This window comes from Coregonus lavaretus (genome assembly GCF_964263955.1).
Source record: "Coregonus lavaretus genome assembly, chromosome: 29".
Lineage (NCBI taxonomy): Eukaryota > Metazoa > Chordata > Actinopteri > Salmoniformes > Salmonidae > Coregonus > Coregonus lavaretus.
The window spans coordinates 5,527,379-5,541,339 of record NC_140016.1 but is presented as its reverse complement, the minus strand read 5'-3'; the positions used below and the strand labels follow the sequence as shown (position 1 = coordinate 5,541,339).

The window sequence follows — 13,961 nt, the reverse complement described above, 5'->3', positions numbered from 1 at the left end:
AACTGTACACTTAGAAAGAATTAGATATATTCTAAACAATAAATTATCAACATTTGATCAAATCTGGCAGCCTTTCCTCTCTTACCTGGACCAGTCGGTGATGTGAATTTGTACTTTTTAACGTACTCTCAATTGTCATATTGTAATCTACCTTTGGGCAGCGTGTGCTGGCCCCGACACTCGAGCAGTCAGGAGGGGAATAGGGTGGAATAAGGGGGGGGGGATAAAGGGGGGTATAAGTTTGGGGGTTACATCTACCCTTTTTCTTTCTACCTGTCCCTGTTCTGTATGTCGTGTTTTGTAATATTTGTTTTGTGTCCAGAACTCTGGGTCTTGTTGTTCATGTCTGTTCTCTTATGTTTAGATAAGAAATGTACACATGTCTTTCATACCTATACACCATTCTTGTGTGTGTTCAATAAAAAAATATTTGAACAGAGAATTTCCCTGTATATTATGCTCCCCCATCGGGGGCTCTGGCTTTGTAGGACCAACCCTGCCAGGCAGGCTCAGAATCTTGAGGGGGCGGTGCTGCTCAAGTGGGTCTCTGACCGCATTTATTTCTCTGTTTAGGCTGCATATAGGCAATTCACAGCAGGTCCATAAAACAGATGGGAACTTCTCTTTGGTGTATGGGTCGCTCAGGTGGGTGTCCAGGATATAGGGTTGGGGATCGTTCCATCATGATAGGACAATAAAAAATACATTAGATGTATACTATATTTAAAAATGTATATCCCTCATCTGCACAAAATTGAAAGCTCCCTCTCACAATCCCTGCTCATAGACACCCGTTGGCTCTGGGATATGCAACCATTTCCCCTCTCACTCACTTAACGCCAGACTTTTCCAAACACAAAAACGCACTCCACATGGCTGATTGCGGAGGATAGGGGCCGAGCGCGTGCCTGCTTCCCACACCTGCCGCAAGGGGGAAAGGACGCCAGGGAGAACACAGGACCAACCACAACAACCGTCCGCCAAAACAACAATTGCCTGCCAAAAATGCAATGTTCTAATTAGTTGTATTTGAAGATGTATTATTATGCTTGTTATCTTTTCTTGTTATATCGTCTTATCCTTTTATAAAATACTATACCTGTTCTTTAATATTACAATCCCTACCATGGCTAGTATTGGGTGTTCCATTATTCGACTCCTCTATTAGAACTTTCAGAATAGCCATGGAGTAATCTTTGTGTCTCTGAACATTTGGTTGTCAATATACAGTTTATTGACAACGAGTGCAACACGTTTCCTTTTTAATCTATTTTCCTTGAAGATTGGATACAGAACTTTGCGCCTTTCTGCAATCTCCCTCGGGAACTGATCATTCATGCCTATTTTCGTGCCAGCAAATCTTTTACCTAGGCTTTTAACCATTGTTTTATCCTTTAAAAAAGCACATTTGGCAACGATTGGACGCTCGTATTTCTGTCCACTTTGTCCGAAATGGTGTACACGTTCGAGTTGGATTTTATCGACAGCCTCGAGTGGAATCTGCAGAGCTGTAAGAAGGAAGTCCTTCACAATATTCTCAGTTACTTCTCCCTCTTTTTCCTGAATAACCGTAAGTACTAGATTTTCTCTCATTGATCTAGTTTGGATGTTTAGTAAGGCTTCTCTCAGAAAGTTGTTCTCCTTTTTAAAGTTCCCTAACGTCCGTTTCCATCTTAGTGAACTGTCACTTTTATTTTTTTGGTTTCTTTCTCCATTATCACTGTTTTTTCGTCACTCATTTCAAGACTAGCTTTCAACTCCTTTATATCATTACTGACCAGCTCTAGTATGCCCAGTTTGTCATTTATCAACTTCAACAGGTCGCTTTCCCCACTTACCAGACCCAGTGGTGAAAAGTATAAATCATCTGTATCAGTCGACGAGTCGCGTTTTCTCTTGGAGATTGGTTCTCCTCGTTTATCTTCCGCCATGTTTGGGTGTTGCGTGTTGTTGTAATATTTGTCGATATATTTCTCTAGCCTTATGATTTGTTTTGTGTTATTATCCAGATTGAATTTTATTAACTGCGAATATATGAAATGCTAATATTTAGTCTAACTTAACCCTTGTTGTTAATTTCTGCTTTTACTACAAGCGGTCTACCCCTACACATCTCTTTTGAGGAGCAGATTTTTACAGACAGACCCGGGACAAAAAGGACTGCCACCCCTGCACTAACATTTGTCCCATGGCTCAGCACACTTGCCCCTTTCCACCAGAGCCCCCAATCAACTTCATTCACCACATCAATATGGTCTACTGCAGAAACAACACCTGTACTTTTTTTTGTTTTACATATTCACCCAAAACACTCCTCTTTCCCGCATCTCTGGCACCATTAATATTAAGCGAGCCTATCTAAGGAGTCTCCATAAGAAGTGGGAGAAAAGCCAGCAAAGAAAGAGACCAATAGCAAAGCTCAAAAAGCCCCAGTGCCAGAAAGAAAACTTTAGACCTTTACGCACGGTTGTGACCCACTTCCTCAACATAAACCGTTTCCTGGGTGAGAGGACACCATGCCCCTCATTTTTCATAGCATGTTGTACTGATCTTACAAACTTTCCCAGGTTTGGCAAAAAAATAGCATGACTAGACCCAGCCTCATCTACCCCACCATCTGTAGCATGACTAGACCCAGCCTCATCTACACCACCACCTATAGCATGACTAGACCCAGCCTTAGCTACACCACCATCTGTCGCATGACTAGGCCCAGCCTCTGCTGCCTGCGTCTCATAGCCCCCTGCACGTTGACCTCGATTTCCCCCACTGGTGCTTGTACTCTCACCTTGTCTAAGGCCTTTATGTGGGCACGCAAAGCTCTTATGCCCCAAATCCCCTACACTCAAAGTACCGTAGACTATCTGTGCTGGCAAACCCTGCGTAGAGCCCCTCCCCCGTGCCTCACTTTAAAATGCACATTTAACTGTTGCTTATTGTTATTCAGACACATGAACACTTGCCTCCGGAACGAAACAACGTGCTTAATGGCATCTGCCTGAAAACCTGCTGACATCACAGGAAAACCATTAGCAAACTTCCCAAAACGACTCAACTCCTTCCTGATTTGATCATCCGTAATAAACTGAGGCAAATTTGCAACTACCACCCTAGTCGAAGGGGTAGAAAGAGGAGAAAATGGCACCAACACACCCCTTACAAATATTCCACTAGAAATGAGCCTACCCACCAAATTTGCTATTTTCATGAACACAACCACAGCTTTGTTCATTCTGGAAGCGGAATGTATAAATTCAGCTCCTACCTGTTGGCCGACCGGGAGCAGAACAACCTCCACCTTAACTCCATTCTCGGGAACACACCTGAATCCATGCCGTAACGACAGCGTCTCCACCGGGGTAGGCTGTGAAGCCATCACTCACACCACACCGTTCACTAAACCTCTGTCCTCTTTCTTCCTAACTTTGAAAAAAAAAAACTGTGGTTACCACTAAAACAAACAGTGCACTAACCATCCACCATAGAAAATAAAAATTGAAAGAAAGGACCAAGGAAAGAATCAAGAAATAAGTTAGGACCGAGCCCTCCACACCAAACACTCAAACTCCAAAAAACTCCCAGCATGCACTGAGAGAGAGAGAGAGAGTTAGAGAGAGAGAGAGAGAGAGAGAGAGAGAGAGAGAGAGAGAGAGAGAGAGAGAGAGAGAGAGAGAGAGAGAGAGAGAGAGAGAGAGAGAGAGAGAGAGAGAGAGAGAGAGAGAGAGAGAGATAAACTCCCTTATCTACTGGGTGAAAAACCACAGTGTGCCATCACAGCTGCAAGATTTGTGACCTGTTGCCACAAGAAAAGGGCAACCAGTGAAGAACAAACATCATTGTAAATACAACCCATATTTATGTTTATTTATTTTCCCATTTGTACTTTAACTATTTGCACATTGTTACAACACTGTATATATACATAATATGACATTTAAATGTCTTTATTCTTTTGAAACTTCTGAGTGTAATGTTTACTGTTAATATTTATTGTTTATTTCACTTTTGTTTACTATCTACTTCACTTGCTTTGGCAATGTTAACACACGTTTCCCATGCCAATAAAGCCCTTAAATTGAAATTGAATTGAATTGAATTGAATTGAATTGAATTGAGAGAGAGAGAGAGAGAGAGAGAGAGAGGGAGAGGGAGAGGGGGGGGGGAGTGATGACTGAGACAGAGGACTTGGGCAGAGAGGGAGACAGAGAGAGGACTGAGGCAGAGAGAGCTGTCAGTGAAATGGATGGGATGGCACAGACAAATAGCAGCCCTCTGCCCCTCAGCACAGAAACACTCCACATGTTCAATGTTGTGAATGTGGGACACACACTGGCCTTCAGAATATAGTCTTACTAACAAACAGCATGAATCAGAACACTGGGAGATCCAATCAGTGTGATGTGTACTGTCAGAACACTCTGGGAGCTCCAATCAGTGTGATGTGTACTGTCAGAACACTCTGGGAGCTCCAATCAGTGTGATGTGTACTGTCAGAACACTCTGGGAGCTCCAATCAGTGTGATGTGTACTGTCAGAACACTATGGGAGCTCCAATCAGTGTGCTGTGTACTGTCAGAACACTCTGGGAGCTCCAATCAGTGTGCTGTGTACTGTCAGAACACTCTGGGAGCTCCAATCAGTGTGCTGTGTACTGTCAGAACACTCTGGGAGCTCCAATCAGTGTGATGTGAACTGTCAGAACACTCTGGGAGCTCCAATCAGTGTGCTGTGTACTGTCAGAACACTCTGGGAGCTCCAATCAGTGTGATGTGAACTGTCAGAACACTCTGGGAGCTCCAATCAGTGTGCTGTGTACTGTCAGAACACTCTGGGAGCTCCAATCAGTGTGCTGTGTACTGTCAGAACACTCTGGGAGCTCCAATCAGTGTGATGTGAACTGTCAGAACACTGGGCGCTCCAATCAGTGTGATGTGTACTGTCAGAACACTCTGGGAGCTCCAATCAGTGTGATGTGTACTGTCAGAACACTCTGGGAGCTCCAATCAGTGTGCTGTGTACTGTCAGAACACTCTGGGAGATCCAATCAGTGTTATGTGTACTGTCAGAACACTCTGGGAGCTCCAATCAGTGTGATGTGAACTGTCAGAACACTGGGCGCTCCAATCAGTGTGATGTGTACTGTCAGAACACTCTGGGAGCTCCAATCAGTGTGATGTGTACTGTCAGAACACTCTGGGAGATCCAATCAGTGTGATGTGTACTGTCAGAACACTCTGGGAGATCCAATCAGTGTGATGTGTACTGTCAGAACACTCTGGGAGCTCCAATCAGTGTGATGTGTACTGTCAGAACACTCTGGGAGATCCAATCAGTGTGATGTGTACTGTCAGAACACTCTGGGAGATCCAATCAGTGTGATGTGTACCGTCAAAACACTCTGGGAGCTCCAATCAGTGTGCTGCCAGAACACTCTGGGAGCTCCAATCAGTGTGTTGTCAGAACACTCTGGGAGCTCCAATCAGTGTACCGTCAAAACACTGGGAGCTCCAATCAGTGTGTTGTCAGAACACTCTGGGAGCACCAATCAGTGTACTGTCAGAACACTCTGGGAGCACCAATCAGTGTATTGTCAGAACACTCTGGGAGCACCAATCAGTGTGCTGTCAGAACACTCTGGGAGCTCCAATCAGTGTACTGTGTACTGTCAGAACACTCTGGGAGCTCCAATCAGTGTACTGTGTACTGTCAGAACACTCTGGGAGCTCCAATCAGTGTGCTGTGTACTGTCAGAACACTCTGGGAGCACCAATCAGTGTGCTGTGTACTGTCAGAACACTCTGGGAGCACCAATCAGTGTGCTGTGTACTGTCAGAACACTCTGGGAGCTCCAATCAGTGTACTGTGTACTGTCAGAACACTCTGGGAGCTCCAATCAGTGTGATGTGTACTGTCAGAACACTCTGGGAGCTCCAATCAGTGTGCTGTGTACTGTCAGAACACTATGGGAGCTCCAATCAGTGTGCTGTGTACTGTCAGAACACTCTGGGAGCTCCAATCAGTGTGCTGTGTACTGTCAGAACACTCTGGGAGCTCCAATCAGTGTGCTGTGTACTGTCAGAACACTCTGGGAGCTCCAATCAGTGTGCTGTGTACTGTCAGAACACTCTGGGAGCTCCAATCAGTGTGATGTGAACTGTCAGAACACTCTGGGAGCTCCAATCAGTGTGCTGTGTACTGTCAGAACACTCTGGGAGCTCCAATCAGTGTGCTGTCAGAACACTCTGGGAGCTCCAATCAGTGTGCTGTGTACTGTCTGCCTGTCTGCACATCTCCTTTGTTTTGTTACAATAACATCAGTAGTAACTGGTCCTTTTCATCTATAAATCCTGTTCATCAGAGTCACTTTAAGGATCAAAGACAGAAACATTTCTCTCCCTCACTATCTTTCTTCCTGTCAGTGTTCCTCTCTCCCTCTCTCTCTCAATTCATTTCAAAGGGCTTTTTTGGCATGGGAACCACAGTTGGAAGTTTACATACACTTAGGTTGGAGTCATTAAAACTTGTTTTTCAACCACTCCACAAATGTATTGTTAACAAACTATCTACTTTGTGCATGACACAAGTAATTTTTCCAACAATTGTGTACAGACAGATTATTTCACTTATAATTAACTGTATCACAATTCCAGTGGGTCAGAAGTTTACATACACTAAGTTGACTGTGCCTTTAAACAGCTTGGAAAATTCCAGAAAATGATGTCATGGCTTTAGAAGCTTCTGATAGGCTAATCATTTGAGTCAATTGGAGGTGTACCTGTGGATGTATTTCAAGGCCTACCTTCAAACTCAGTGCCTCTTTGTTTGACATCATGGGAAAATCAAAAGAAATCAGCCAAGACCTCAGAAAAAATATTGTGGACCTCCACAAGTCTGGTTCATCCTTGGGAGCAATTTCCAAATGCCTGAAGGTACCACGTTCATTTGTACAAACAATAGTACGCAAGTATAAACATCATGGGACCACGCAGCCGTCATAACGCTCAGGAAGGAGACGCGTTCTGTCTCCTAGAGATGAACATACTTTGGTTTCGAAAAGTACAAATCAATCCCAGAACAACAGCAAAGGACCGTGTGAAGATGCTGGAGGAAACAGGTACAAAAGTATCGATATCCACAGTAAAACGAGTCCTATATCGACATAACCTGAAAGGCCGCTCAGCAAGGAAGAAGCCACTGCTCTAAAACCGCCATAAAAAAAGCCAGACTACGGTTTGTAACTGCACATGGGGACAAAGATCGTACTTTTTGGAGAAATGTCCTCTGATCTGATGAAACAAAAATATAACTGTTTGGCTATAATGACCATCGTTATGTTTGGAGGAAAAAGGGGGTTGGCTTGCAAGCCGAAGAACACCATCCCAACCGTGAAGCACGGGGGTGGCAGCATCATGCTGTGGGGGTGCATTGCTGCTGGAGGGACTGGTGCACTTCACAAAATAGATGGCATCATGAGGAAGGAAAATTATGTGGATATATTGAAGCAACATCTCAAGATATCAGTCAGGAAGTTAAAGCTTGGTCGCAAATGGGTCTTCCAAATGGACAATGACCCCAAGCATACTTCCAAAGCTGTGGCAAAATGGCTGAAGGACAACAAAGTCAAGGTATTGGAGTGGCCATCACAAAGCCCTGACCTCAATCCTATAGAACATTTGTGGGCAGAACTGAAAAAGTGTGTGTGAGCAAGGAGGCCTACAAACCTGACTCAGTTACACCAGCTCTGTCAGGAGGAATGGGCCAAAATTCATCCAACTTATTGTGGGAAGCTTGTGGAAGGCTACCCGAAACATTTGACCAAGTTAAACAATTTAAAGGCAATGCTACCAAATACTAATTGAGTGTATGTAAACTTCCCACTGGGAATGTGATGAAATAAATAAAATGTGAAATAAATCATTCTTTCTACTGTTACATTTCACATTCTTAAAATAAAGTATTGATCCTAACTGACCTAAGACAGGGAATTTTTACAAGGATTAAATGTCAGGAATTGTGAAAAACTGTGTTTAAATGTATTTGGCTAAGGTGTATGTAAACTTCCGACTTCAACTGTAAGTAACTAACTAACTATCTGTCTGACCTTCATAGCCAGATCCCAGCCCTCCCTCCTTCAACTGTATGCTCAGTCTCCATCCTCCACAAGACTCCACAATGTCTCAGTGAAAATTCCTCTAAAATAGTTGTTAGGAGGTCAACACCCACCTATTCTATTATAATTATATTAATGACTCCGTAAGCAAATCATATGTCTTCCTTAGCCGCAGTTACTCCACCCCCTTCAAACCCTCTACCCCCCCAACCCCCAACCTTGACCAGCCAGATGGATTTCACCCCCCTAAAACCCTCTACCACCCCAACCCCCAACCTTGACCAGCCAGATGGATTTCACCCTCCTAAAACCCTCTACCACCCCAACCCCCAACCTTGACCAGCCAGATGGATTTCACCCCCCTAAAACCCTCTACCACCCCAAACCCCAACCTTGACCAGCCAGATGGATTTCACCCCCCTAAAACCCTCTACCACCCCAACCCCCAACCTTGACCAGCCAGATGGATTTCACCCCCCTAAAACCCTCTACCACCCCAACCCCCAACCTTGACCAGCCAGCTGGATTTCACCCCCCTAAAACCCTCTACCACCCCAACCCCCAACCTTGACCAGCCAGATGGATTTCACCCCCCTAAAACCCTCTACCACCCCAACCCCCAACCTTGACCAGCCAGATGGATTTCACCCCCCTAAAACCCTCTACCACCCCAACCCCCAACCTTGACCAGCCAGATGGATTTCACCCTCCTAAAACCCTCTACCACCCCAACCCCCAACCTTGACCAGCCAGATGGATTTCACCCCCCTAAAACCCTCTACCACCCCAACCCCCAACCTTGACCAGCCAGATGGATTTCACCCCCCTAAAACCCTCTACCACCCCAACCCCCAACCTTGACCAGCCAGATGGAATTCTCCCCCCTAAAACCCTCTACCACCCCAACCCCAAACAATGACCTACCAGCTGGATCTCCTTCAGGAATCCGAGGGGAACCTTCTGGAATTGCGAACAAAGTGTATTTTAATTGGCCATATGGTGCAGCATCTCCCTCCTCTCTCCGCACAGAGAAAGCAAGGGATGAGGAGAGAGAAAGTGAGGGATGAGCCAAATTAGTCACTAATGAAGGTAAGTAGGCAGTCGCTAGTGGCCAAACTTTGTCTTTCCTCCTTCAGCTAAATGGCACAACTGTCTGGTTTAGACCAGGGAGGGTTTAACCCAGGGAGGGTTTAGACCAGGGAGGGTTTAGACCAGGGAGGGTTTAACCCAGGGAGGGTTTAACCCAGGGAGGGTTTAGACCAGGGAGGGTTTAGACCAGGGAGGGTTTAACCCAGGGAGGGTTTAGACCAGGGAGGGTTTAGACCAGGGAGAGTTTAACCCAGGGAGGGTTTAGACCAGGGAGGGAATGAATGTGAAATGATGTTGGCCGGTGTAACACACACACCACACACTGTGACACACACACACACACTGTGACACACACACACACACACTGTGACACACCACACACTGTGACACACACACACACACACTGTGACACACCACACACTGTGACACACCACACACTGTGACACACCACACACTGTGACACACACACACACACACACACACACTGTGACACACCACACACTGTGACACACCACACACTGTGACACACCACACACTGTGACACACACACTGTGACACACACACACTGTGACTGATGCCGCGTTCAAAACAACTGGGAGCTCGGAAGAAAACGAGGTCTGTGTGGGAAAAATGGATTTGAACAGTCATCCAACTCGGAATTCCAACTCCGGGAACTCAGGCTTCTTTCTAGAGCTCTGACTTCCCCACCTGAAGATCACTGAAATCATGATTTGACCTCGTATGTTTCAGAGTTCCCAGTTGTTTTGAACACGGCAGCACACACACACTGTGACACACATACACACACACACTACTGTCAAAGTGGTATACAGAATATAAATGATGTTGGTCAGTGCAGCGGTACTATTTTATTCATGATATAGCCCTACCTCCTCTATACTGACAGCATGATGCATGAGGTGTGTGTGTGTGTGTGTGTGTGTGTGTGTGTGTGTGTGTGTGTGTGTGTGTGGCAGAGAAGGTTTGTAGAATAGGCTTGCGTGGTCTGCACCTTGCCTGAGACTTGAAGTGATGCCTAGTGCCTTAAATCAGTGAGCTAAGTCTTCTTCCCTCATACAGGCGGCTGGTGATTGGTCTCTGATTGGTTAAATCCGAGTATAATAGAGTGCACGTACACTGAGTGTACAAACCATTAAGGACACCTGCTCTTTCCATGACACAGACTGACCAGGTGAATCCAGGTGAAAGCTATGATCCCTTATTGATATAACTTGTTAAATCCACTTCAAATCAGTGTAGATGCAGGGGAGGAGACAGGTTAAAGGAGGATTTTTAAGCCTTGAGACAATTGAGACGTGGATTGTGTATGTCAAATCAAATCAACTTTTATTGGTCACATACACATTTTTAACAGATGTTATTGCGGGTGTAGCGAAATGATTGTGTTCCTAACTCCAACAGTGCAGTAGTATCTAACAATTCACAACAATACACACAAATCTAAAAGTAAAAGAATGGAATTAAGAAATATATAAATATTAGGACGAGCAATGTCTGAGTGGCATTGACTAAAATACAGTAGAATACAGTATATACATATGAATTGAGTAAAGCAGTATGTAAACATTATTAAAGAGACTAGTGTTCCATTATTAAAGTGGCCAGTGATTCCATGTCTATGTATATGGGGCAGCAGCCTCTAAGGTGCAGGGTTGAGTAACCGGGTGGTAGCCGACTAGTGATGGCTATTTAACAGTCTGATGGCCTTGAGATAGAAGCTGTTTTTCAGTCTCTCGGTCCCAGCTTTGATGCACCTGTACTGACCTCGCCTTCTGGATGATAGTGGGGTGAACAGGCAGTGGCTCGGGTGGTTGATGTCCTTGATGATCTTTTTGGCCTTCCTGTGACATCGGGTGCTGTAGGTGTCCTGGAGGGCAGGCAGTGTGCCCCAGGTTATGCGTTGGGCAGACCGCACCACCCTCTGGAGACCCCTGCGGTTGCGGGAGGTGCGGTTGCCGTACCAGGCGGTGATACAGCCCGACAGGATGCTCTCAATTGTACATCTGTAAAAGTTTGTGAGGGTCTTAGGGGCCAAGACGAATTTCTTCAGCCTCCTGAGGTTGAAGAGCCGCTGTTGCGCATACTTCACCACACTGTCTGTGTGGGTGGACCATTACAGATTATCAGTGAGTGCCATTCAGAGGTTGAATTGGAAAGACAAAAGATTGAAGTGCCTTTGAACGGGGTATGGTAGTAGGTCCAAGCGCACCGGTTTCAGTGTGTCAAGAACTGCAACGCTGCTGGGTTTTTTCATGCTCAACAGTTTCCCGTGTGTATCAAGAATGGTCCACCACCCAAAGGACATCCAGCCAACGGCAGGCCAGTGGTCGAAAACGGGTCATTGATGAAAGAGGACAAAGGAGGCTGACACGAATTGTGCAGAGCAACAGACGGGCTACAGTTAGTCAACTGACAGTCCAGTACAACGTTGGTGCCCAAAGACCCATAAATGAATGCACAACTCGTCGTACCTTGACACGAATGGGGTATGGCAGCCGACGACCTCACAGAGTTCCACTTCTTTCAGCAAAATACAAGACAATGCAGATGCAGTGGGCTAAGGAACGAAGACACTGGAGAATTGGAAAAAACTTTGCCTGGTCTGATGAATCCTGGTTCCTGCTGTTTCACACTGATGGGAGGACTAGGGTATGGATAAAACCACATGAGCACAAGCATCCATCATATGCCGTGTGTCAACATTGTAGGCTGGTGGTGTGATGTTGTGTTTTCATGGCACATTTTGGGCCCCTTGATAAAAGTGGAGCAACGTTTGAATGCCACAGGATATCGGAAAATCGTTGCCAATCAGGTGCATCCCTTCATGGCAGCAGTGTATCCATCTGCAAACTGATTTTTTTCAGCAGGATAATGCCTAATGCTACAAGGCTAGTATTGTCCAGGAATGGTTCCACGGACACGCCAGTGAATTCAGCTTACTGCGGTGGCCTGCCCAGTCACCAGATCTCAATCCAATTGAGCATCTGTGGGATGAGATGGAACGAGCTATTCGGAGTAGAGACCCACTACCAGCCAACTTGACACAACTGTGGGAAGCATTGGAGTCAACATGGGCCAGCATCCCTGTGGAACGCTTTCGACACCTTGTAGAGTCCATGCCCCGACAAATTGAGGCTGTTCTGAGGTCAAAAGGGGGTGCAACTCAATATTAGGAAGATGTTCCTAATGTTTTGTACGCTCAGTGTATATAATAACAAACTTTAAAAGCTATTTAAAACAAGGTGCAGGGATGATAGCAAAGGGAACCATATAGGCCTAATCCAACCTAGTCAGTCTGTCAGACATCAATAGTCTAACCTACTTAACTATTCCCTTTACTAAATCCACTTAAACAATATATTGTGACATAACTGTGGCCTAACCTAAAGGGCATTATTAAAGAACGTTTCGAGTGTTTTATGTGGGAAATAAACGTTCACTTACGGTAGAAGACGTACTGCGTGTAGTTGGACCAGACTTTCTCAGGTGCGTAATGGCTGATGGAAGAGGCGGTGAGCGACGAGTTACAGGCAACGATGTGGAACCCGCTCTCAGACAGCATGTCAAAGGCTCGCTCCAAGTGACGGAACCGGAGGAAGAACCGGGAGGTGTACCTGTCAACAGGCCTGTCCGCGTCTCGGCTCTCATTCAGGGTGTTTCCAAACACCTCTTTGGCGAGGCCGATCCTTCCACTGATGAAGATTCTGGGTACTACTTTTTTGGATTTGGAGTCAATCTGACTGTCCTTGACCCCCGGTGCCGCGCACGTGCCTTTGAAACCGACGGTTATGTATCCATACCTCCGGTCCAGAGAGTAGGAGGAATAGATCCTCTGGTCGCTGCCTAGCGACGCGTCGTCGAAATCACTGTGAAAAGGGTCGTCCTGAAACTGTTTAGATTCCTCGGACGCCAACAGTTTGACCAGTTTGGGGAGTTCAAAGTATTCTGCTTCCCGTTTTAACCTCCCTTTCTCCGGGAAGTGGTCCGGTAGGACGACCTGCTTATCTCTCAGATAATCCAATACATATCGGAACAGAAAACCATCTCTGTCGATAAAATAACGTCCCCGGAGGTCCCGCGCCAAATCATTCGAGGACCCCTTCTTGGTGGAGAATAACCGTCCCAGTAAGGAATTGGGGATGCTTGTTAAAGTAGGGAGGCGAGTGTAGTATACCTGTCCCCCTACGTTTAGTTCAATAACATCAGACGGCAGGTTTTTCACCGACCCTGTTTCTTTAGCGGGCTGGGTTTTACAATTCTCACTCAGTGCCATTTTTTGTTCATGCACAAAACCAAATCCCGGTCACGGTGCAGCGCGCAGATGTTCCCAAAAAGTTTTCAATCTATATGGGATGGAATAGCATGTATTCTGTGTGCTCATTAGACCTGCATACCAAGGACACCGTTGACCCCCATTACAACCCCCCCACAAAAATTATTCAAGACAAGTGCTGTAAAAAACCTCAGGTGCTTCAGTTAAGCCGCGCGTAAAATGCCTGCCGATCGTGCATGTCTTCTGTTGAATGAAATCGATCACCACATCCAGTGCATGCATCATTTTACACACATCCATTGCTTTGTCCCATTGCTGTGAGTCCATTCATATAATCCTACAGTGAAATCATCGTGACATCACCATTATTCCATCATCAATCGAACAAAAATTCAGCACCTCTGCATTTCAGTCCGTTCTGGATAAAAATGTCCAACTTCTTTGATTCTGCAAGGCAAGCTCCTGTCC

At 45.6% G+C, this 13,961-nt stretch overlaps 1 protein-coding gene across 1 annotated transcript in view; it reads right to left on the bottom strand.

Annotated features, from left to right (window-relative positions):
- LOC311105170 (BTB/POZ domain-containing protein KCTD16-like) overlaps positions 1-13,499 on the bottom strand; it is a gene marked incomplete at its 3' end in the record, with an annotated part of 62,908 nt that extends 49,409 nt beyond the window's left edge. The window contains exon 1 of the mRNA XM_084147225.1: positions 12,665-13,499. Within this exon, the coding sequence (XP_084003351.1) occupies positions 12,665-13,493 (829 nt within the window). The 5' untranslated portion in view covers positions 13,494-13,499. The remainder of the gene's footprint in view (positions 1-12,664) is intronic.
- Positions 13,500-13,961: the final 462 nt, after the last annotated feature.